At 28.4% G+C, this 27,590-nt stretch overlaps 2 protein-coding genes across 2 annotated transcripts; both read left to right on the top strand.

The window, feature by feature from the left end:
* The first annotated feature begins 20,063 nt into the window (after window positions 1-20,063).
* Window positions 20,064-23,402, top strand: LOC132935003 (uncharacterized). The gene is made up of 3 exons (XM_061001436.1): window positions 20,064-20,560; window positions 20,756-20,848; window positions 22,006-23,402. The coding sequence occupies exons 1-3, from the start codon at window positions 20,401-20,403 to the stop codon at window positions 23,208-23,210; spliced, it is 1,458 nt and encodes a 485-aa protein (XP_060857419.1). The 5' UTR covers window positions 20,064-20,400; the 3' UTR covers window positions 23,211-23,402.
* Window positions 23,403-23,743: 341 nt separating this feature from the next.
* LOC132934664 (uncharacterized) lies at window positions 23,744-25,719 on the top strand. The gene is made up of 3 exons (XM_061000995.1): window positions 23,744-24,962; window positions 25,039-25,143; window positions 25,226-25,719. Exons 1-3 carry the CDS (start codon window positions 23,744-23,746, stop codon window positions 25,717-25,719), a joined length of 1,818 nt encoding a protein of 605 aa, XP_060856978.1.
* The last annotated feature ends 1,871 nt before the right edge of the window (window positions 25,720-27,590 follow it).

Consider the following 27,590-nt stretch of genomic DNA (forward strand, 5'->3'; position numbering starts at 1 on the left):
AAATACATTTTTTAAGTATTTTAGTGCATTTTTTCAAGGGCTAAGTAGTGTTTTTTTAGCCTTTATGGACATTTTTCTTATTTTTGAAGGCATAAAGGCCCATCGTCACATTTTATAATTTTGTTCAAAATATTACAACAATTTTCCATAGGTATCTATACAAAGTTCATAATAAAAAAACAATCAAAAAAAAATATGTATTTAAAATATACAAGTATATAATTTATAGGTAGGTATAGGTAGGTACCTATATTATAATGGCAGCTAAAGTGTCCTTTTATTTTTATTTTAAAAATAATAGCTGGAGAGTTGAGCAATTATACTTGGCCGCATTATTTTCCTGACAAGGTTATACTATATTATAGGAACACATTAAAATTGCGTGACAATATAATATTGTATTTTCATCGTAAATATAAGTAGTAGTTAAATTGTCACCAAAAATTATGATTAAGTATATACTGTAGACTACGTACCCACCTACGATTTTTATTACGTTATGACTTATGTCGTAAAGGTATACGTATATATTTATGACCCATAATTAATCGGCACAATACTACGATAATAATCATATATGAATTGGAATTTTCTTCGAAAATTGTACAGCTGTACAATTGTACACCTATATACTGGTCTCCAAAAGAGTTAAATTGGTGTTTTGATTTCTTAATTGTTGACTTTGAAGATTTCAATTATCATATTTCATCACATGTTTTTCAATTTTTATGAAAAACCGGCATAAAATAGTACAAATTTATTTATTGTTTTTTTTTTTAGTAGATGGTACTTATTAAAATTTACATTAGTATGCGATAAAATAGATTAATTTTACAAATTGACTATCTCCATTTAATTTAATTTTGTTGCTTTTTAGGGTTACGTCCGTGACCAGGCTGTATCTCATGAACCGTGAAAGTTAGACAGTTGAAATTTTCACAGATGATGTATTCCTATAGTGGCAACTATAACAACAAATACTAAAAATCCGTCAGAATATATAATATATGAAGTGTTGCCAACATATATTATAACATCGGTCGGGCCCGAAATGCACCGTTGGTGGCGGCGGGGCTGGCTGCGGGCTACGGGTACCACCTATACGTATACCTAGGTTCGTGGTACCTTTCGCAACCATTACCGCGGTGTAGGTACGTCTTTTGCGTGACTGCACAAATTTATTATTATTATTATAGATAATGGTACGGAACTTTTCGTACCATGTACGTATCCATGGCAATATGGCATATTAATATATTATTATTATACCTATTAACTATACTCTATGACTCTTTAGAATGGATGTGTAACGCACTGAATTTTTTTCTCAGTTCCAGACAACATTTTATAATATCTGAAAAATAACTGATAGATTACACTTTGAAACTACTTAGGAGCTGTTAATCACCACCACCCCTTAACACACTCAGAAGCGGCCGATTAACCCCTTTGCCTCGCCACTGATAAAAAGGAAAAAAAGGTCATATTTTTTACATAGCCCGAGTTTGTCCCAGCATTTTAGAGTTCAGTACCTACCCAGGGTGCTTCCAAACATGTATATTATATTATATTTCTGATTAAAAGGCTATTTTCTGTATGTGACTACTGAGAAATACATAGTTTTAATTTTGTGATACTATTATTTTATAACACGTTACCAATGATCAAACCTTGTGCTGTAAACGACAGTTTTCAAGCCTTTTCCACATTAATAGTTGTAAAAATTACGTATACCTAACATAATATTATCGTTGTACAATGATGTTTGAAGAATATTAAAAATCCATAGTCCCAATTTTTTTTTTCAAGCATTTAATGTTCAAATCTTGTCAAAATACGTAATAGTCACGAAAATGTAGTTATTTTGAGTTAGAAATTCATAATAATTATTCTTTTTGAATCTATGATTTGTAAATATAATATAAAACTCCGCATGAGTTTGGCTACTTTTATCAAAAAAAAAAAATGTCTACAAGAAAGTCAAATTAATTTTTATGAGCGTTTGAAGTTCATATATGTACAACATTGGATATTCACTCGATTTCACATGTAACGATAATCTTATTTTGTTGTAATTCAGAACGAATAACTGTAGATACATGAAAATTTGACTGAATGTTTTATATTAGCATTTTCTATACACCATAACATTTTCCAAATATTTTGACTTCTTTTGAGCTGGACATTTTCAGTTTCCATTTTATTTGGTTTTTTTTTCTATAAATATCAATAAAATTTTATCCGTTGGGTAAAATAGCTTAAAAATTTAATAGAAGGCAACTAGGTTATTTTTTCAAAGGCAGATGAAAAAATTTAAAAATTCTTAGTCACAGTTTTTATTTATGAGCATTTAAAGTTCAAATCTTGACAAAATACGGAAAAATCACGAAAATTAGCAAATTATTTTAAATTAGAAATTCAAAAAAAATTTTATTTTTAAATCTAAGATTTGAAAATGTAATACAAGATTATCCATAAGTTTTTCTACCTTTATCAAAAAAAAAAAAAAAAAACGTCTACAGGAAACTCAAATTAAATTTTTATGAGCGTTTGAAATTCATATTTTTACAACATTTGATATCCACTCGATATCTCATGTAACGATTTTCTTATTTTGTTGTAATTAAGAAACGTATAACTGTAGGTACTTGAAAATTTCACCGAATGTTTGTATTAGCATTTTCTATACACGATAAAATTTTGAAAATAATTCGACTCTTTTTGAGCTGTTTACGTACATTGTCAGTTTTCTATTTTTTTAGTTTTTTTTTCTATAAATATCAATAAAATTTTATCTGTTGTGTTAAAATGCGTGAAAATTTAATATAAGGCTCCATTAGACTCCGTCCTCGACTGTGCCAGTGTTATTAACTAGCAATTGGGTTTATTGCTTAGCTTATAATTTGCAGGTAGCAAGACTGTCGGTAAAGGATTTCTGGGTAGGTTGACAAAATAATTAGACTTGTTGAAAAGTTAAGTTGTATATTTTAAAATTCTTCCAAATTGACAAAATTGTTATACTGTCTCTCCCGAAGGTGTTCGCATGTACGATGGTAAATCACGTCTAATCTACAGGCCGTTTCGGGTCTGGTTTTAAATGGCCTCCTGCTCTCCTACTTCCCCCTAGTCTATCGACATATTCGTGGACTTCACAGGACGTTGTTTAATTTATTATCGTTACATTCCCACGCCTGGTTATTCCAAGAATCGTATCCTGTTATCATATTTCAATATATGCTATACGCCATCCGTTAATATTTAGATACTATGCATAATTCATATATTTATGATTTATGATTCAGGCGAGGTTGTAGGACCTATTGAAATGCGGGTTCAAGATTGCATTGCCTTCTCGTAATATTGCCAAAAATATTCTAATAGGATTTATGACTTTGATTTATTTATACTATGTGCTAATCTTTATGTTGCCTAATATATCCTAAGGCGAAACGATCACAATAATATAGTATTTGTATTATTGGGTTCGTTACAATTATATCATCAAATATACTTGGTAATATAATAGGCTGACCGACCGTTTTCGCTCAGAATCGTTTTTCTTATACAATGATCATTGAATTCAAATTTAACACCATCCATTACAGTGACGCACTTGTTACCTACTGTACAGCAGAGTGACATCCACCGACCCACCTTTTTTATAAATATATATAATGTTGTATTTGTTGGGCCAAACAATTAATACAAGTATCTGATATATGAATACAATAACAGTTTGAAAATATTAAAAATACATAGGCACAATTTTTTTTGTAAGCATTTTTCTAATACAATATTTCCTTTAATATAGGTGTTACATAATAATCATCCATGTTAGTTTTTAAATTATTATTCGATTAAGGATTATTTCCGATTTTTCCCACAATATATTCCATATTAGTGTTATAGTAATTCCAATATCTCATTCGTGCTTAAACTTAAGATTATTACAACATATTTGTTTTCTTGTATAATATATATATATATATACTAATTTAGTAATTTATTACGTATATTTTATCTCCAACACCATGTTTATAATATTCTCTCAAAATATTATTTATTTTGAATATTTTCCAACGTTATTTTTATATTTTCTTTTCATTTTCAGTGTATATGTAATATATATCTCCCAATTTTATAGTATCTAAAAAAAATGTTTTCTTTTATCTATTTATTTCTATTTTTTATTATGGCTTTTTATTATTAATTTATTTATCAATTATTTAAATTTTTTTTCTACATTAATGTTTGTTTGCTCACTTTTTTATCTTATTAATTCAAATTTGAGTGTACAACTTTTATTCACTTAAAGATGCGTTCAAACATTTAGACTTATTAAATTTATTATCTTTATCTATACCTATTTTTCTTATTGAGACTTTATTTGATTCACTTAACTTAAGGTTCTCCATCTAATATTTCTATTTATTATTTATTTCTATTTTTTTTCCAAAATCTTAAATGGTTCATCAACCACTCAAATGTCATTCATTATTTTGTTTTGCATAGTTTGTCTATTTCAGTGTACAAAAAGCTGCTGCTAATCGAAATTTACAATCTATCTTAGATCAGCTCGGTACTTTTTATATTCTGAACTATCTCTCCTAATCACTTTACTTTCTGTAATATAATTTATTTAATTCACCATCTCCCATAGTAGTATTGTTATTTTAATTTGATGATAACTTTCTTCTTATTATTACTATATTCTTTATTTATTAAAATTTCTTATTAATATTTTATTTATTAAATAATTTTTTTTCAAATTATTCCTATCGGAATGTCCATTACAATACATACTACTACCTACGTAAGTCTTGTTTACTTTTTAAAATGTATTTTTCAATTATTACTGAATTTAAATTATTTAATCTTGATTTCAACCTTTGATTCAACTGCATCATACAATTAGTATTAGAAGATATTACTGTTTGTATTGTCATACTATTAATATTTTCGTACATACCAAAAAAAAATTATTTTATTTTCCTAATTATTTTCCCTTACTTCTAACTCATAATTATTCATTTTCCTCGTATTGTGGATTGAGTTTTCTAATCTACTTGGCCTTACTATTTCTATTTACTATCAAAATGTCATGAAGTTTATTCTCGATTTTACATTAATATCATTATATTATTATAGAATTCATTATGTACACGTTGTGCCAGGTTCATAGACTCCCTTAATTGTTCGTCTGTCTCCATCCTTATCACGGCAGGTGGTTCCACTTGTTTAAATATTATGGTCTAGCTCTGTTCTAAACCAGCAGTGGTCGATCTATAGCCAGATGATATTGAATCGGTATATCCGAGATCATCCGGGAGTTCAGAATAAGTCTGAACTGGTCTATCAACCAACCATAATTAATATTCGATATTCTCGATATCCTAAACTATGTGTATGTAGACCATCCAGTCCACCATACTGGTTTATAAAAATCGATCTGAATGAATGCCGCTCCCGATGTACGAAAGGTTCCGCCCCCATAAATTGGAAAAAAAACTCCCTTTCTCTTATATATTCACCCGCTCTCTTCAATACCACCACTAATAATCAACCGCCTACTCGTTCGACCTAAGCCAATTCAAAATTCTGATTCTTCGTTAAACGACTCGTTTCATGTAAAATTAATTACTTCCGCTGTTGCATAGTACTTCGTCCCTACAATATTATTATTTTTTATTAATAATTGTATTTTTACATACAACATCTAATTAATGTCAAACTACTCACTCAATGGTGTTTGAGTCCTGTATTATTCTACTTCAATAACTACTACTATTAGTATCTATTACAATCATTTTATAACATTAAACATTACATTTTATACTTTTATTTCATTTATTACTAAAATAATTTAATTAATTTCATGTACTTATTATTATTATTTTCCTAAAATTCCGTTGTCGCTACATCCGGATTATCATTTACTTGTTGTTCCGTTGACCTATAGTTATTTTCATATAGTCATTTCCACATTTATGTCTATATTCTACACCTACTAACACCACTACTACGATCAACATTATTATAACTAGTATTACAGCATTGTATAATTTATTTCATTTCCTTTTTCCTGATCATATTTAATAACATTAATTACTGTACTAATTTCTAAACTTTTTGACAAAATTTGTCCGATAATCGTCTTCAACTGACGTTGTTGAACTCCCCCTATTTTTGAATATTTGTTTAAAATTTCATAAATATTGATTTTTGGTGTCGTTGTTCTTTGTAATTTGTTATTCGTTGTTACAATCCATTAATTTTTTTTCCCCTCTTATTGAATTGTACAACATTTTTGCATATAATATGTTCTAGATTTATTTAGAATTCTATTCATTATAATATTTTGATTCGCACAGTTCGCATTTTATTTGTATTATTTCGATATAGCTGTTTTCTTAGTTCAAATTTGGAATATAAAATTCGTCATCTACTTGTTTCGTGACATTAATTAAATCCAATTGGCCTTTGAATATTAATTCTATTACTTTACTCCTATTAAATTTTCATTTTTTGCCCTTTGGCCTTTGAATTTTATTTCAATCATAAACCTATAATAGTATTTATATTTATTTATCGATCTATAATAATTCTAGTGTTAATCATGCTATATTAGTATGCTATTAATCTATAAGGAAACTGTATCACCCTGCATACCTTATCTTACAATTATTTATAATTATCTTATCTACTCTGTTTTCGTAATATTCTTTCACGTCATTGTTATGCATCGTTACTTTTTTTTCGATTTCGCGATATCACTACGTTTTCTGAATCTAATACCTCCAAAATTGGTATGGTCCCTTCCAAGTGGACTTAACTTATTTCTATGTATGTGATCTTTAATCATATATATCTATTTTTTTATTTTCATTTATTTTATTCCATTAATTATAGTATTATTTATTTATCCGCGAGTTTTATTCCGTTATAGTTTTATCTAGTAAAATGTATCACAAAATGCTAAACATTTTTTTTTTCATATGTATTTATTTTACTAATTATACCTAATACTTTGTTAAACCATTTAATATTATTATCGTTGTAAATATTACTACTCTTCACCTTACACATATATTACATATGTATATACTTTTTTTTCTAATTTACCCTGGATTGTCATCAATTGTTTTTAAAATACAATTTTTAATATCGATTTATTTTCTTCGATGTCTAAATGCTCCTCTTAATCTAACTTTTTATTTTATTCACGCGGTCAATGTCATTGTTGTTATTTTTTAAGTTTCCAAATTCGTTTAAATCATTGTCAATGTCATGTTCCTTCGATATTCTATTAATTTAACTCACATTTATGCGTTGCCCCACATTCGATATCTTTGATACGCAATCGTTATTTTTCTGTTTCTGACTGTGTTATATACATATTAGTGTAGTGTACAACCGGTGATAACTCCTGCCTGTTTAAAATATTTTTATTATATATATTGCCCCATATGCAATGTAAATATGATTATTGTTTCCGTGCATGGTTTCCTAAAGAATATATTATTTTAGTTTGTAATATGTAATTTTTATTTACTGTTAATTTACTATTTGCAATATCAATTACTGCGTGACTAATCAATTAATATTTAATTCCTAATGTATCATTACACGTAATAAATTTATTTTATTTCTATTTCACTACGTAAAATCTGTTTTAAATTATTTAATTTCTATTGTTAAATTAATTGTGGTTTGCCCTATTGTAAAATAAATTTTCTTTTTAATATTTGTCAATTAATGTTGTCCTATACTCATGAATTTCTGTTTCCCCCGTTAGTTTATTAATTTTCGAGTCGCTATTTGTATTTATTAGTAATTTTATTTGTTTTGTATTAAAGTTAGGTGATTTTAAAGTAATATTGTTCTATTCTAATACTATTGTGATGTGTAAACATCGTCTTGTGGCGACCTATCTCTTATTTCATGCACAAACCTTACGCCACTCGTATCTTGTACCCTCGAATTTCTTGACATATTATTATTTCCCTCGTTTCTTTGTTTTGTAAGACAATTAAAAATTTCATGACTCACCTTGTTACAGTAACTACAGTGTAATAATTGTGTATTATTATTACTCATATGTGAATGGAGTTTACGGTTATTATTCGTTACTGACCGTCTATTTCCGTTTTGATAACAGTCCCTTGCGAAATGATTTGTTCCACCGCAGATATAACATCCGGTATTATTTCTATAATTACGTTGATTATAATTGTTATTGTTAACATTTTGACTATTATATTGATTATTATATTCGCCACGATTAAAATTTTTATCGAAACTACTATATCCGTTATTACTTCTATTAAAATTATTATTTTTATTATTTTGACGTTCCGTATTATCCATTTGTGTTTCCTCCTTATTGAAATTCTGTTGTTCCGCCCTATCCTTTAATTCCTCGATTATTATTTTGGATTGGTATTCCATTTGTTCATCAATTGCAATTTGAAAAGCTGATTGCAATGTTTGTGGGTTCCTTGATTTTAATACTACATATAAATGATGTGGTAACCCTGTCATAAATACAATCATAGCTTGTTTATTAGTTTGATTCTTAATCGTTCTTATTTCAGTTTCCTATAATCCCACGGTACTTGCATTACTGAGTTTATAATATAACTCCTCAATTCTACTAATAAATTTTTCTCCTTCATTCATTCGCGCTGTATTTAGTTCTAAAGTTAAAGCTCTGTCTGAAGTTTTATGTTCAAATTCTCCCTGTAAAATTGACTTTAAATTTTCCCAAGAATTTAATTCTCTGTATTTACACACTTCTAACGCGTTTTCCGACAATTTAGAATTTATTATTTTCAACAAAAGTGGTTTGTCTACATCTGGTATGTTTGCCAATGCGATTTCGCATGAATTGATAAATTCCGATATATTTTTCTTACCGGTACACACTGTATAATAGAAATGGCTTTATCTAAATCCATTTTAATTATTGTTTTGTCCCCCGTTTTCTAATTATTTTTTCTAATTGTATATGTACTACGCCGGGATCAGACCTAGAACCCGTTTTCCCTGCAAACTGTCTTCTTCTCGAATTATTTTTATGTGTAAAAGGTTTATTTTATAATTCTTTATCCTTAATTTCTCTTAGATATTCCTTCATATTAAAATTTTGTGAACATTCAACTACTTTTGATATAATTAAATCGATTAATAATTCTTCTTTTATGGACTCTCTATTTTCTACGTTCGCGTTCGATTTTTCGTTTTCGCCTACGTGTAGACTTAATTTCTCAGTTGTATTACCGTCTATATTATTGTTCGTAGAACTATTTCCTTCGACTTGTGAGTCCTCTGATGCTTTATTCATCAATAAAATACTTTTTACTTTTTATCATACACGTTTTCAAAATAAAATATAAAATTGTTATTATCTTTGTTTATTTAACTTTATTTTATTTATCTATTCTTTAAAAAGAAAAATGTTTTTACTTCCTCTATCACGTATTTTTATAAATTCATTAGTGTCTTAATAGTTAATTTTTATTTTCGTATTTACGTATTTATGTTTGCTGACGAACAACGCGGTACAGCGCGTATATTTACGTAATTTGAAGACTGCGTCAATTATTACGCTATTGACTATTACTAGGTATTTATTATTTTCGGTTAATTACTCCTAAAAATTGAAAAACATGTGATGAAATATGATAATTGAAATCTTCGAAGTCAACAATTAAGAAATCAAAACACCAATTTAACTCTTTTGGAGACCAGTATATAGGTGTACAATTGTACAGCTGTACAATTTTCGAAGAAAATTCCAATTCATATATGATTATTATCGTAGTATTGTGCCGATTAATTATGGGTCATAAATATATACGTATACCTTTACGACATAAGTCATAACGTAATAAAAATCGTAGGTGGGTACGTAGTCTACAGTATATACTTAATCATAATTTTTGGTGACAATTTAACTACTACTTATATTTACGATGAAAATACAATATTATATTGTCACGCAATTTTAATGTGTTCCTATATAGTATAACCTTGTAAGGAAAATAATGCGGCCAAGTATAATTGCTCAACTCTCCAGCTATTATTTTTAAAATAAAAATAAAAGGACACTTTAGCTGCCATTATAATATAGGTACCTACCTATACCTACCTATAAATTATATACTTGTATATTTTATATACTTTTTTTTTTTTGTATGTTTGTTTATTATGAACTTTGTATAGATACCTATGGAAAATTGTTGTAATATTTTGATCAACATTATAAAATGTAATGTTGGGACTTAATACCATCAAAAATAAGAAAAATGTCCTAAAAACAGTGGCGTGACGAAGGACTTTATTTGAGGCACGTGCATCAGCTTAAAGCAGCGATACTCAACCTGCGGCCCGCGGGCCGCATGCGGCCCTCCAACGATTTATATGTGGCCCGAACAGAACTCGTTGAATTGATAAAAAAATATAAGTTTCAAAACTAATATTATTATAAATATAAAATATAACAATAGATAAGGATGATTATGTTTTTGGTATTTTTTCTATTTATAACGATTTTGATGTATTTTATCTTATCGCTAAACTGGCCGTTAGTCGAAGGTACGCATTATGATTATATGAACGGTTAGTCACGTTGTAGATGTGTAATAGTGTTTACATTTTTTAATTTCCGTTCTATTCATTTCAACTTGCGGCCCAGCGTTAAGCATCACTGGTGATAATGTAGTATAGGGATTAAAAAATAAAAAATAGATACTTTATAATTATGTGATATATAATATTTCTATACTTATCTAAAAACACAGGATAACTAGTGGCTACGGACGTATGGTATGTAAGTATGTTGGGTGATTCAATATACATAAGATATACGCAATCCTTTTACACACACGCGACTGCATATGCAACACATATAGTATAACGTTCAACACCTCTCCGATCAGACGTTTAGTAAAAACAAGACAATAAATTACCAGTGGCACCTTTGTCAGACATCACAAAATAAAACATTACGTATTAACCGATGCATATCAAAAGAAGGGATTACAAAAAAATCATTCTAAATAAGGGTCTGTGGTATCACCCGTATTGGAAAATACGCAGTAAACCAACTGAAGGGCTCTGTGCAATAACCAGACAGCTCCGTTTTATCATTTTTTTCAGGAAGCACATATTTAATGTTTAATATATACATAAGTGAAGAATAATAAAAAGAAAAATTATTTTCTATACTTAAAATAGTGATAAAAACCGTGGTGCCCTTAATGAAGTTGTTACATGAATATTTTTTACACTTTTAGCCACAAATAAGAAATTTTTCCTGGAGTTATCTTGTTTATTGCTCGGAGTCAGTAAATACTTTTTTTTTTTTATATATAATGTAAAAAGCTTACTAAGAATTAGTTTTTTTTATTTAACTAAGTTAATAACTATCATGTTCTTATACTATCAAACAGCATACTTGAGTTTTAAGAAAAAAAAACTAAGCCTGTACATGTTTTCGAAAATAAACAAAAAAATAGTTATAATTTCTGGACAATAAACAAGATAACTCCAAAAATGATTTATTGTTTTCAGTTTGAACTCTGATAAATATACAAATGAATATATTAAAATAAGCTTAGTAAATGTATAGAAGTCATAAGTTTTTCCACTAATAATATTAGTTATATATAGTTAAAATATATTACTTTATGAATTTTATTTAATCTTCAGTAGTATTTTTACCTTAACCACTTAGTTTTATGTCAACTGAAAAATTAAATTGTTATTCATTTGAATTTACATCAAAACTGGCTATTGTACCTTAAAGATAGGTAATAATATTAGTCATAGTAGAATTTAAACACATTTAACTACCTACATAATAAATAATAATATGAACTAGATAAAAGATAGTAAAATAAAAATATTAGTAACATAGGTATTTTATTTATCAGCTTGATTTTATCAATCATTACATAACATCTTACAACAAATAAAATAATACAAAACATTAAAAATATTTATAACAAAACTATTAATTAACTTGATTTTTTATCAGTCATAGTTAAACAATAAAATATTTGAAACAAAACTAATGATCTCCTCGATTCTTAAATTTTATAATAATAATGAATAATATCACTCATAATTCAAAATAATAAAATATATAAAACAAAACTAATGATCTCCTCGATTCTTAAATTTTATAATAATAATGAATAATATCACTCATAATTCAAAACAATAAAATATATAAAACAAAACTAATGATCCCCTTGATTCTTAAATTGTATAATAATAATAATAATAATAATGAATAATATCTTTCATAATTCAAATTTGAAATCTTAAACAAAATAATGATTTAAAACAATAAAATATATAAAACAAAACTAAAGATCTCCTCAATTCTTAAATTTTATAATAATAATGAATAATATCACTCATAATTCAAATTTGAAATCTTAAACAACATAATAATTCAAAACAATAAAATATATAAAACAAAACTAATGATCCCCTTGATTCTTAAATTTTATAATAATAAATAATGCTTCTGGTGTCTGTTTCTCAATAACAAAATCGGGATCTATATTATCGTCATCAAATTCTGATTCTGATTCTGAATCAAACGACTCTTCAAGTCCATCATATATAAGTTTTCTACTTCTAGCGTACATATTAAACTTCCTCGTTATATATTTTATATAATAAAATAAAACCAACAACTAAGATCAGACTAGAGTCTACTAGACTACAACCTTATAGACAACATTGTTAGTACATTACTATTGATTATTCAAACAAATAAATAATTTAAATTTAACAATATTACTGTTATCAAAACTGAAAATTGATGATAGCATAATATGCGATACCACGTGTTAAATACAGTATAGGCAACATTCACGGCAAAACCAAGACAGCTCCGGAGTTGTCTGGTTTTTCGCCTGAAATCAAAAAACCAGGTAGCTCCAAAACCATTATAATTTCTATACGGATAGTCGGATTTATCTCGTTCTTGCACAGAAAATCTGATAATAATTTTTTCTATTTGAAATCACGATAATACGAATTTCGTTAAAAATGGAGCTGTCTGGTTATTGCACAGAGCCCTAGTTACTATGCACCTTACCCTCGTATTCACTAGTTAATGACACTCTCTAAAGTTAATTGGAATGGCACTGTTAACTCGTCGAGGTACGATGGTATGCGCTTGTCAATTCTTAGTTAGTTCCTATCTAGTTGAAATGATTCAAAGATTACATATACCTTGAAACTATTCAGTTTAATAAAACTTCATTGACACATAGTACGTATATCCCGGCGCTGTTCATATAAAAGGTAAGCACGTAAGAATGACTAAAATAATGTTTAACTCGGGTTTTCAAGTCGGAAACACTTTTATTGTGCCAAAACAAACATAAATAAAACACTTGGCAAATTCTTATCGCCTAGCCCGTACTACGATCGGCGTTTCACACGCACGTCGTACCTACGTCCTCGCCGAATCACTCAGCTTGAACGGGGGCCCCCGTGCCTTCGCGTACCGCGGTTTAATATAGGAAATATTATTATTGTCGCCTCAGCACATATTGCTTCGCTGGCCTGACCTATGTCAATAATTTACAATTTAAAATATTCCCACCTATAATACATATATATTAAATAATATTATTTTGACGACTGTCTGCAATATACGACAGGTCATACATAATCGTCGTGTCAGACTATCTTTTACACAAGGGGATATCCGATGCACAACGTCCATGCCAGTATAATATGCACTTCGACAATATTTTTGTGATTCAAAGCGAGTGAGTTCATACCTATTTTATGTATGTACATTGAGTTATTCCAGCATTCCGTATGAGTGTATGACTGTCTAAATTAATTATCTCGTATCATCGAATTCACCTTGTTAATTATTCATTCGCTATCTATTAATCTATTCACTTTTTGCAATATATAAGGTTCTATACCTACTATTATATTACTATCATCGTATTATAGGCCAGTTATAGTATTATTAGTTATTACTTATAACACAGTTATACAATTGTCTATTTAGAATATATTATGTATAATAATAAATGCTCATTAACGTAGATTACATTCGTTTTAAAATATTGACTGTAATATATACTCTTGCTACGCGAATATATAGGAATTTTTAGAGCAAACGATAATTTAGTCACGTCCCAAATCATAGGTTTCAAACAAATTCATACAATATTTGTGTTTGAATCACATGGATATCATACATATAACTAAAGAGAAAATTATCTCTTAATATACCAAGTGTTAAAAAATAAACAAATCAAAACACGTAATATATACGTATTTACGCCGCAGTGACTTCGAGCATTGAACTCAACCCCGTATCCACGAATACAGCTACTTGAGCTCAAGTAAATGAATTATAATATTTCATAATATTATATATATTGTAAGTATACAATAATTTGTGTTTGTATTTTATCTTATCGCTAAACTGGCCGTTAGTCGAAGGTACGCATTATGATTATATCAACGTTAGTCACGTTGTAGATGTGTAATAGCGTTTACATTTTTTAATTTCCGTTCTATTCATTTCAACTTGCGGCCCGCGTAATATTTTAAAATATTTTATGTGGCCCAAATAAAAAAAAGTTTGAGTATGGCTGGCTTAAAGGATGGTGGGTGTCCTGGAGACTAGGGAAAATTCACCTATAGTAAATAATTTATTAAGTACACACTAAGACTAAGCCAATCATTCTCAGTTTAAGTAACCATTTAAGTAAATACGTAATTATTTATATAAGTATTTATAATTACTAATATAAATTATTGTGCCTTATAAGTAATTGAAGTTCGCCACGCCACTGCCTAAAAAAACACTACTTAGCCCTTGAAAAAATGCACTAAAATACTTAAAAAATGTATTTAAAATCAATAAAAACACAATTTTGAATTTATAACTTATAAAAAAACACATTATTATGAAAAATGTATCTTATAAAAAATATTTAAAAACAATAAAACCTTCTCTTGTCTTCTCAATTATCTTCTGTCCATCTTTTTACCCTAAAAATTATCTTTACCTAATTGCGGGTAATATTATGTTGTCACTATTGTATGTATGTATATACGTGTGTCTACACGTGTCAACAATAGTTTCGTAATTCCGTAACATAATAAATGTTTATTTTTATTTTTTTAGAATGAATGTTCATACATTTTTATTTTATCCATTCCTATATAAAAATGACTTATTAGCTTTATAGCTATAAACTACGGTATACCAGTATAATTGCAACTAACATATTAATATCAACGTTTTTTCGGTGAGCTAACTATTTTACTCTCTTTTATATTTTCTAATTTATATATTGATTGATCAGTATTATATATTTTGGGGTTCTGAAATTTCATGAAATATTAATTCATATTAATGAAAGATAGTAAAAAACAAATATAAATTTAAAATTATAGTAGAAAGTACAGTAAACACCTTTACTTAGTTAAGTATTAAATATTAATGAAAATAGATTTATAAATTTGTATCTTCGCTATCTACATAATATGTTTATGTAGAAACTCAAAGATAAAATGAATTTGGTTGAATAATGGTTTTGATTTCGTCTACGTTTATTGAGAAATTTACGATATTTGATACATTCAAAGAAAACTGACTTTAAGTAGGTAATTTGAGAAAAATTATTATTATTATTATTATTATTATTAATTATTCGTATGATATTTAAAATCATGGTTGCTGAAAACAACATTGAAATACTATAATCAGCTGTTTATAGAAACGGAAGCCTTCGTCTCCAAAATCACGATTCATTATTATAATGTAGATTAGGTAATGAAAAATACTATAGAAATATTTCTTACATAGCACATATTATTATACAAATTACATAAAAATTATATATCTTATATAATTATATATATATTATATGTTTTTTATTATATCACGATCCGGAATTTATAATAACTAAACATCTGTATAGCACCATATAGTGCGGATTTTATGAAACATACCAAAAATAAAGTTAAAAAAATTAATATATTTTTCAATATTTCCTACTCATAAGCTTAATCCATTTGTTTCAATTATTTCATATTTTGAGTTTTGTAAGGACAGCTAATTTTACTAACGTAATGTGCTATTATTATTTAGGTATTCACATACCTATTCCCTCTTTCTATTTTAATAATTTTCTCTTTTTTGCCGATCACATAATCACTTGATCATACTTTAGTATTTAAGTAATTAAAACTATGTAATAATAAATGAATATTATATCTCTCTTATCAGTGCCATTTCACCCGCACTTACAATTTCGGAAATATTATCTGATAGTGCTTGCCTATAATATTGTTTTTTTATATATATGCGTGCGTGTGTTTGTGATATATATTTTATTAGTACAACACTGAACTTCAGCGTATTTGATACCACCGTAATAATCTCAGAGCGCTTCTACTACAATACAGGGTGTAACAGATAAAACTGATTTTTGGAATAACTTTTGTTCTAATCAATATTTAAATATATTTTTTTTTATGTATGATTTATAGCCACATGCGCTACACAAATATTATCCAAAAAATTATTTTTAAGATTTAACACTAAAAATAAAAAATTTAAAATTTGATTTAAATATTTTGGGTACATTCAAAATTGCCTATTTGTGAAGCTTTGTATAAGAACAATTTTGATAGTCAAAACATTTATCTGAGTCAAGTAGTTTATTTTTTAGAATTATTTGAAATATCAATATTTTTTCTTTCAAATTGTACACATTATTATCATTGATATAGTAAAATATTGTAGATAAGTAGAATATTAAGAACACTTCACGTGGTTTTTAAAAACCTAAATCAATACTTTGGTTGCATACGCCATGAAGGCTACTTAATAATTTTGAATTATTGGTTTTGTGGAAGTGACACATATGTTTAATTTCCAAAATTGTTTGGCACTCACGGTGATCAAAGGTTCTAAATTGTTTTTATAAAATTGTCCAAGAGAGTAATTTTAAGGTTTGAGTTTAAATATTTTACTCATTGAACAACTTTTTTTGAAAATTTAAGTTCTGAGGCATGCATCAACTTGTATGGTTTAATTCACAACATTATAATAATAATTTTCTGTATTAGTTGGTATTCAAATTAATAAAATACAAATTATGAAATGTTTAGTATGTAAAGGTTTTACAATATTATACCCTTTTCATCCTAAAATAAAAAAAAATATATTTAACTAGAACTTTTTCATTCTTATTTTTTATTTTTATTTCTGTTAGCAGAATCCTTTTTAGGATAATGCTTTTTCATTGCTACCAATCTTCTAACAAAAACAATGTAATAATATAACATATTTATTATTTCACGAACGCCGTCCTTATATCGGGTTGGGATAGGTTATCGTCGGGATGGAAATCAAAAACGTACTATTGCCAAAATACTGATTTTTCGGGAGAAGCGATTTTCTGCATCTTAACATTTCCAACAAAAACATAGCATTAATAAACAGACAAATAATTTTGAATTAAAAACTATTTTATAATATATTATTAATATTTAAAACGATTCAAATGTCTTAAATATTCTAGAATAATATTTTTATATTTAATTTAAACTTTATTAAAACAGTTTTTAAAGAAAAAAATATAATTTATGTGCATAATAGGTATTATGATTTAATTTATGATAGTACCTAACGAGAGGCGACAACTCCTATTTATGAATTGTATTGTAAGCGATTGTCGTCCGGTCATCGTTATTCGTTAATCGTAATCACCATTAATTAATAATCGTACGACTATTTTTGTGTTTATTTATTGACAACTTCTAAGTAGTATTTATGTATTAAAAATTGCACGACATGGTCATTACTAGGGCTAGGATTTATATGCATTTGCAAGTTTTTTTTTCCTAAGTCAAAATTGTTTGGTAGTCAATTTGGCCTCGATTTGGTTTATTCTCGTTTAAATAGAACCAATTTTTTTTTGCATATTTTTGCATATTTTGAACATAATGCGTATAATAACATATTCATAGATTATTGAGAATTTAATTTTTTTACTTAAATTTTTTGATTTTTATAAGTTATTGTTAATTTTAAATGGTGTTTATTTCACGAAATCGATAGTTTTTGGTATCCGTTGAATTGTCAATATATAGTATAAAATAAATAAATACTACCTATCGAATCTTATCTTGGTCGGACGACCGATAGAATTACTTACACATTGTTATACAGTGAGACAGCATAGAATTATTTCGTTAGTACCTACGTCGTGTGATGCGTAAATGTGCGGATATTTAAACCTAATAATTCGAGCGGATCATCGCCTTAATTCTATTTCTCTACCATATCTCTTATAAACCATACACCGTAAAACTATACTTTGCTATATTTTTATTCTACTACTGCAGAAAGCAGTTAAGTTAAACAGATCCCGATTTCATAAAAACAATTTTAAATATAAATTACTTTTAACTAACATAATTTATTGGTAAGAATGATAATATTATGTATCTTACTGTATCACCGGTGCTTCTGATATTCGTGATGCAACAATAGTAGTATAAATATGTAGGTTCTGGAGCTCCTCCCCCTTAAATTTTACATGTTAAAGGATAGGCCTCTCAGTATAGGCAATTCGTAGTACAGGCTCCTCCGAAACTTGTATTAATTACTCGATATAGGCAACCCGCAACACACATACACTCGTCACATACCACCCGATCCGACACGTGACCGACATATATTTTACCCCTTCCCCTTCAAATACATTACCTCCCCTTAAAAAAAAAAATATGTATAATATTCTGATGTACATTTGTATCGACTATATCGAACACTTGTCTGACATATATTTTACCCCTTCCCCTTCAAATACATTACCTCCCCTTAAAAAAAATATGTATTTTATTCAGATGCACATTTGTATCGACTATATTGAACACTTGTTCGACTTATATTTTACCCCTTCCCCTTCAAATACATTACCTACCATTTTATTTACAATTGAAAAAATATATATATATAATATACTGATTTATATCGACTATATTAATATCATACCTATACTTACATACATACATACATACATACATACATACATACGAACATACATGCTCAAAATATAATAATATAATGGTACAATATCTAAAAATATTATACCTACAATTTTCAGATTATAATCCCATTCGATTAAACACCCCGCTAAAGCACACGTTATACATCGGAATGTATCACACACACATTCAAATATATTATAATATAGTTTACATATATACATATACTTACATATTTTATCCAAACAATTATACACACATCATTATCACAAGTCCCTGAACATATTATACAATTTACATAGTATATACTTACATATCAATAAAACACATCGTTAGCATACGATACATATGTTATATTTATATACATATAAATATGATATGACCATAATTTACAAACTATAATATACTATCAAACACACGATACCATACAGTACTCATCAGTTTTCATTCTGAACTTATATAATAATATTTACAACACACACGCGCTCAATATACATACAAATATATATATACATACATACATAAATACATACATACATACATACATACATACATACATACATACATACATACATACATACATACATACATACGAACATACATGCTCATAATATGATTTAAGATACCTACAACATCATACATATCTAAAAATATTATACAGTTTTCTTATCATATAATTACATACGAAAAAACGATTCGCCAAAGCATACGAATGTATTTCAAACACACACACACACGATAACAGTATCCCATATAGCATACAACCACCTACCAGCCACCCAGGCCTTTGTTCATTAAATTACATACAGACTCATACACACACACACACACACACACACAAACTCACACACAGTCTCAATTATGAAACATTCCAATCCAATAGAGTACCAACCTTTTCACCCCGCAACCCGTCCTCACGCCCTAACAACATCATCCGACTACAGACCTGTACAAGCCTGTAGTGACACGTCCGAGTATTGTCGATGAATTCCAGCCATAAAGTATAGTGCATAGTGCAAAATTAAATCAGTCTGTTAACTACCGTTCAAGTCGTGTTATTTCAGAGTTCTTACGGGGTTTTAAAGTGTATACAAATATTTTACAAGTATTATAAAATTAAGTTATTTATTTTACTTTAATGAACACCGTAGTTCATTTTTCTACCACTAGTTCTGATATTAGCGCATACGTTAATAATTTGCTTAGATAAAACTATTTCACACTGTTATTTAAAGTACAATATATTTTTCTATAATTCATCACCCATCTATTCGTTGAAGGGTAAAGTCTTGTTTCGCGAGTTTGACTAGTGTTCATCAGTTTTCATCAGACGTAATCATGTTCTCGTGTAATATATGTGATAAAACCTTTACAATGATTAAAAATCTACACAGACATGCCAAGTCACACGATGTATCCAATAAGATTTCATGCAGTATATGCTCAGAAATATTTACGCGAAAAGATAACCTCATCAGGCATAGCAAGGATAAACATCGTAAGTATTTTTTTTTTAAACTATTTACAGATTTATTAGATAAATTATATTATAAAACCAAGGCTACTATGTTTAATTATTACATTAAAACATATGTGGTGGTAATGTATACAAAGGTGTTAAACAAATTAATTAATTTGGTCGTTGAATTATTTTTTCAAGTACCTATCTAATTAATAACAATACTATTTTCAGCTTCAAATATTGTAGTTCAACAACAACCAACCATAACCAAGCAAGAAATTCAAGATTTTTTTACACCAGCTGAACACATTTACGATTATAATGGTAAATATATTATTCATAACTTTATATGTACATATATATATATATTACTTACTTAGGTAATTATGGATAATATATTAGGTACTTTATAGAAAATAGAACACTTCATGTAGAAATATTACTTTATCGATGAATTAAAATAAATGTTGCTTTATAACCTTTCAAAATATTTAAAATAAAAAATGCTATAAGTTTTTTTTTTCTTCAAAATCGCATAAAACAATACCTGTAAAAATATAAGCATCTTAGTGAAAATACATAAAACCATACGGAAAAATCATAATTTCTTAACAAAAATAGGAAAAAATATTCTAAGTTGTATAAAATCATGGAAAACATAAAATAATTTAGATACAATCCTGATAAATCCTATAATTATCATAGTTAAACCTGTTAAGATCATAATAATATGTATATATACATTAAAAATGTTCGTAAAATTGTTCAATAGTTTTGATAAATTCATGTAATAATATATTAATTGAAAATATTTCCATACGATTATTGTCATAACGCTATTAAAAACATATATAAATAATTTTTAATTTTTATATATATTTTTAAGTATAAACAGAAATTGTAATAAATATATTTGACCATATTATACAATATATATATATATATAATAATACAATATGAATATCTTATTTTTCTATGAAAAACATATTATATATATTTAATATAATACCAATAAAAACATAAATAGGCATACTATTTATCTAAAGATCTTAATAAACTATTACGAAAGCCAGCGTATATACATCGTTCTGTTACTATTGTTTCATGCTACACAAAAGAACGTTGTGTATTATTACTATAACTGAGAGCTCTATATCATATTTGTTTTTGCTTTTACATATTATATAATATATATATATATATACATTACATATACATGTGTGTAATACTAGAGCTTGATACCTACCTCATTTTATTGATGCATATTTTTAAAAATCGTATTTTCTATACGATAAACACATCACTAAAATTTTTTTAAATTCTTAATTTTTCTTCAGGTACCTACTTTTACTAAAAAACGTTTATATTTATAACAACAATTTATCTTTTCTATCTCATTAAAATTTTTTATAGATTTTCAAGCTGTAACATGCATTTCTATAATGTTTAGCAATACAATAGTAAAATTTTTTTTTTTTCAGTTCAATCTCGCAATGGTCATAAGCGCCCATATCATACGGAAAATTCGAATGAAGCAGCAAATGCTAAAAAGACACGCATGAGCATCGTCAAGACACGAGGATTCATCAAGACAGGCACATCGTTATCGAATAAAATCAATTGGTATTACGTGAAAAATACAGATAACTTGACCAACTACAGAACATTTTTAGAATCAACAAAAAAAGACTTAATAGAACTACTCAAGTCACTATCAGCAAAACAACCAATTAAATATAATCTTAAATTAGAAGCAACATATGAACGCCCGAACGTAGAAAATTCAGCAGAGAATAGAGCATTTAAGACCTCAGCTAAGGAAATGTTTATAGATACAGATATTGAAGCTAAAATTAATCAAGATTTTGTCAACCTTTTGCTTGAAGAAGAAATGTATACTTCTAAAGGAAGTGGATTTACACTACAATCAATAGATGGTTTACTGTTAGGAGTATATAGTTATTTCCCTATGGGTGGTTCGTCTTATATTACACTTCCAGAGGACATAAAAAATAAAAAAGCAATTATCAATCCCCAAAACTCAGACCAACAGTGCTTCAAGTGGGCAATCATAGCGAGACACGTTTCGGGTAATGCCAAAAATCAAGTGGCTGAAAATTATACATCGCTCGAGGACAAATATAATTTTTCTGGTTTAACATTCCCAACACCTGTGAGGGAAATAAAAACATTTGAAAAAAATAACCCGAAAATATCAGTCAACGTTTATGGATTAAAAAAAGAAAAGAATAAGAAACATATTGTTTATCCACTTAAGGTTGCGGATGAAGAAAAAAAATATCATTTTGATCTCTTACTAATTACTGATGGTAATAAAAGCCACTACACCTACATTTCTAACCTTTCGAGGCTTGTGAGATCACAAAAAACATTACACGCCGAAAATGTTGTATTTTGCAAACGATGTTTTACCAGTTTTGACAATATACATACAAAATATAAGTTAAAAGGTCAGGCGGGACTTGAACAACACAAGTTGATATGTGGAGCACATAAGCCAATTCTGCCTAAGATGCCTGAGCCCGGTACATTGTTAGAGTTCGATGGGTGGAGTAACACTGAAAGACATCCGTTCGCGATATATGCCGATTTCGAGGCACTCCTTGTTAAATGCGAAGAAAAAAAGGCAAAAAAACAGCAGCTTTTCAAAAGCACGAGCCAATGAGCTATGGAGTATTCGTAAAGGCTTCAGAAAACGTCCCCATTGAGTTGCTTGAGAAATATGAGATACCAACATCACCTATTATTAATCGCGGAAGCGAGTCACACCAGGATGTAGCCAAGCGTTTCGTTGATGAAGTGACAGAGATCGCGAGAAGAGTTCAAGATTTACTTAAAACAAATAAACCCATCATAATAACAGAAGAAGAGCAAATAGCACATGTATCAAAAAGTACATGCAATCTATGTGAATGTGATTTTTCTGTCAAAAACTAAAAGGTGACAGATCACTGCCATCTATCAGGAAAATTTAGGCAAACTTTATGCAATACTTGCAACCTGAAACTCCAAAAACCTAACTTTGTACCATGCTTTCTACACAATTTGTCTAATTACGATGCACATTTCATCGTAACCGAACTCGGAAATGACACTAAATCAATCTCAGTGATTCCGAACAGCGAAGAAAAATACATTTCATTTTCAAAAAACGTTACCAACAACTTTTCAATTCGATTCATAGACTCTTGTCGATTCATGGCATCAAAATTATCAACACTCGCAGAAAATTTATTAACACCAGGTTTCGAGAAGTTCAGAGAAACCGCAAAAGCATTCTTACCCAGAGATATGGATCTCGTCACACGTAAGGGTGTTTACCCATACGAGTTTACCGATAGTTGGGACAAGTTAGAAGAAACGATTTTGCCTCGGAAAGAAGATTTTTATAGCACATTAACGGAAGAACATATAGACGATGAGGAATACGAACACGCAGTCACAGTATGGAACCATTTCAAATGCAAAACCCTAGGAGAATATAGCGATTTGTATCTAAAAATTGATGTGCTGCTGTTGGCTGACGTGTTCGAAAATTTCAGAGACATGTGCATTTCTACATACAATTTAGACCCTGTTTACTACTTTACAGCTCCAGGTTTTAGTTTTGACTGTATGTTGAAATATACCAAAGTCAAACTAGAATTACTCTCTGATTTTGACACCCACTTATTTTTTGAAAATTCAATCCGTGGTGGCCTCACACAAGCAAGTATGAGGTACGCTAAAGCTAATAATGAAAAAACCCAAGATTATGATCCAACAAAGTCAAAATCATGGATAGTTTACCAAGATTGCAACAATTTGTACGGGTGGGCAATGTCACAGCACATGCCATACGGTGACTTTAAATGGGTGGAGCCTAAGTTAGACGGGTTAGATGTTTTGACGACGACGTCAGATATAGGCAGAGTGTATGAGGTAGACATATCATACCCTAATGAACTCCATGACTTACACAACGATCTTCCATTTTTACCTGAGAACAAAATTCCTCCTGATTCAAAAGTGAAAAAACTTATGGCGACACTTCATTCAAAAAAAAATTACGTAATCCATTATCGAAACCTGCAGCAAGCCATAGCAAATGGTTTAATTGTAGAAAAAGTACACAGAGTTTTAGAGTTCAAACAATCGGATTGGCTTGCAAAATACATTAAATTAAATACTGAAATGAGGAAGAACGCGAAGAATGAATTCGAAAAGGATTTCTTCAAACTCTTAAACAATGCCGTTTTTGGAAAAACCATGGAATCTTTACGGAAACGTTTTAAGATGGAACTAGTTTCATGTCCACAAAGATTACAAAAACTAATCAACAAGCAAACATTTAAACATTGTACGACATACAGTGAAAATCTTGCTGCTGTCTCATTGGAAAACAAAATTATCATGTTTAACAAGCCAATATATATAGGTAACAATTTATTTTACTTGCATAAAAAAAAAAATGTCATATTTTAGTATTTATAATTTTTAATTATTTTTTTTAGGTTTCGCAGTATTGGATATCAGTAAAACCATGATGTACGATTACCATTTTAATGTAATGAAGGCGCATTATGGTGATAATATCAATCTCATGTATACAGATACAGGTAAATTATTATTATTATCCAATTTTTCTATTACAAACATTATATTTATTATTATTTATTTTTTTTATTAATTTATTTTTAGATTCACTGATATATCACATTAAGACTGACGATTTTTACAAAGATTTGAAGTGCAATTCAAACTTACTTGACCGGATGGATACTTCAGATTTGCCGATAGACCATCCATGCTACATTGCCGAACGAAAGAAAATTCCAGGATTGTTCTCCGATGAGGGAAAGGGACAGCTAATTACCCAGTTTATCGCGCTTCGAGCAAAGTCATACGCTTACATTTTGAACGACAAGGAGAAAATTAAGGCAAAAGGCGTCCGAGGGCACGTAGTTAAAAATCACATGACTTTCAATGATCATTTCGATTGCCTTTTCGCTGATGGCGAAAAAGAGAACTTTAAACTGTATACTAGGGAAAATGTATCCATCAGATCATTCAACCATAAGATACGAACAATCAAATCCAAAAAATTATGCTTCAACCGACAAGATGATAAGCGGATAGCAAAGACCGATAGAATACATACCTACGCTCATGGACATTTTAAACTCGATTGTTAATTGTATTTAAAAAAAAAAACTATAAACATACATATAAATTTGTAAATTATTTTTAATTTTATAAATGTTTAGGTTAATTTAATTTTTATTTTGTGAAATATCTCTGTAGATATTAATTAGTTTATTATTTTTGTAAAATAGCTGTGTAGATATTATTGTGTTTTGTTTTTTATTTTGTAAAATATCTCTATATATATATTAAATTGTTTTTTTTTTGTAATAAAGCCACTTATCATAATTCAAATCTTTTTATTATTTTTGATATATTATTTCCTTTTCTCGCATGTATAATTCTTTACATCTCAACATACATTGTAAAGGTACATGTATGCTAGAACAATATAAGTATACTATCATGGCTTCATATTATTTAATGCTAAATGTTGGTGTATGTATCAACATTAACTCACCATGGAATGCTGAGACGTGTCTTGTTCATAGTTACAGCTATAGATTTGTTAAAAATAAAACAGCCTGAGTTAATTGAATATAAGTTTTATAGTATGATTCGATAGTAAAAATAATATTAATGAAAACACGGGTACTTAAATTTCATAAATTCATTAAAAATATGTAAAAATATCATAATTATTTTAATAAAAACATCTATAATCAACAATAATTTTGTCAAATTTGCATGAAAATATCTTAAATTCATTGACAAATGAACATATATTAGCTATATTGTTATCAAATGTACATAAATAATTTGATTTGATTAAATATATTTATAAATATGTAAAATAATCTGCTCTAATACAAATATTTTAAACATAGCTAACAAAATTCGAAATATAAGCAAAAATAAATATCTCGCACAACAAAACCAGTCAGTTAAAAAAAGAAAGGTTACTTCATCTTCACCATGTGAAGATGTAGTCATGTTGGATCATGACCTTTCTTTTTTTAACTGAACCTACAGGAAACTAACTTAACCTAACCTACATAAAACTAACTTAATCCAGGTGGATGGTGAGGGGGGGATATATTCGTGCACGTTTGTGAGTGGTTGTGTTGATGTATTGTATGATCTTTAATGTAGCTCGAGATAAACAAAAACCGTGTGAATTCGCCATACTCAGTTATATTGAATATATTATCTATCGATGATTCTGAATGACTTTATAAATTTAAATAAAAAACAATTTTAACTGTGCACATTAGACACATTAGACTGTGCAAAATTCGAAATATAAGCAAAAATAAATATCTCGCACAACAAAACCAGTCAGTTAAAAAAAGAAAGGTTACTTCATCTTCACCATGTGAAGATGTAGTCATGTTGGATCATGACCTTTCTTTTTTTAACTGAACCTACAGGAAACTAACTTAACCTAACCTACATAAAACTAACTTAATCCAGGTGGATGGTGAGGGGGGGGATATATTCGTGCACGTTTGTGAGTGGTTGTGTTGATGTATTGTATGATCTTTAATGTAGCTCGAGATAAACAAAAACCGTGTGAATTCGCCATACTCAGTTATATTGAATATATTATCTATCGATGATTCTGAATGACTTTATAAATTTAAATAAAAAACAATTTTAACTGTGCACATTAGACACATTAGACTGTGCAAAATTCGAAATATAAGCAAAAATAAATATCTCGCACAACAAAACCAGTCTAATGTGCACAGTTAAAATTGTTTTTTATTTAAATTTATAAAGTCATTCAGAATCATCGATAGATAATATATTCAATATAACTGAGTATGGCGAATTCACACGGTTTTTGTTTATCTCGAGCTACATTAAAGATCATACAATACATCAACACAACCACTCACAAACGTGCACGAATATATCCCCCCCCTCACCATCCACCTGGATTAAGTTAGTTTTATGTAGGTTAGGTTAAGTTAGTTTC

This window comes from Metopolophium dirhodum, chromosome 1, assembly GCF_019925205.1.
Source record: "Metopolophium dirhodum isolate CAU chromosome 1, ASM1992520v1, whole genome shotgun sequence".
Classification (NCBI taxonomy): Eukaryota; Metazoa; Arthropoda; class Insecta; order Hemiptera; family Aphididae; genus Metopolophium; species Metopolophium dirhodum.

Excerpts from the sequence above, each read along its gene's own strand:
- LOC132934664 (XM_061000995.1), top strand. The coding sequence starts at position 23,744 with ATGGCATCAAAATTATCAACACTCGCAGAAAATTTATTAACACCAGGT. Across the intron at positions 24,963-25,038 it reads TAACAAGCCAATATATATAG|GTTTCGCAGTATTGGATATC; the intron begins GTAACAATTTAT and ends TATTTTTTTTAG. Across the intron at positions 25,144-25,225 it reads TCTCATGTATACAGATACAG|ATTCACTGATATATCACATT; the intron begins GTAAATTATTAT and ends ATTTATTTTTAG.
- LOC132935003 (XM_061001436.1), top strand. The coding sequence starts at position 20,401 with ATGTTCTCGTGTAATATATGTGATAAAACCTTTACAATGATTAAAAAT. Across the intron at positions 20,561-20,755 it reads GCATAGCAAGGATAAACATC|CTTCAAATATTGTAGTTCAA; the intron begins GTAAGTATTTTT and ends TACTATTTTCAG. Across the intron at positions 20,849-22,005 it reads ACACATTTACGATTATAATG|TTCAATCTCGCAATGGTCAT; the intron begins GTAAATATATTA and ends TTTTTTTTTCAG.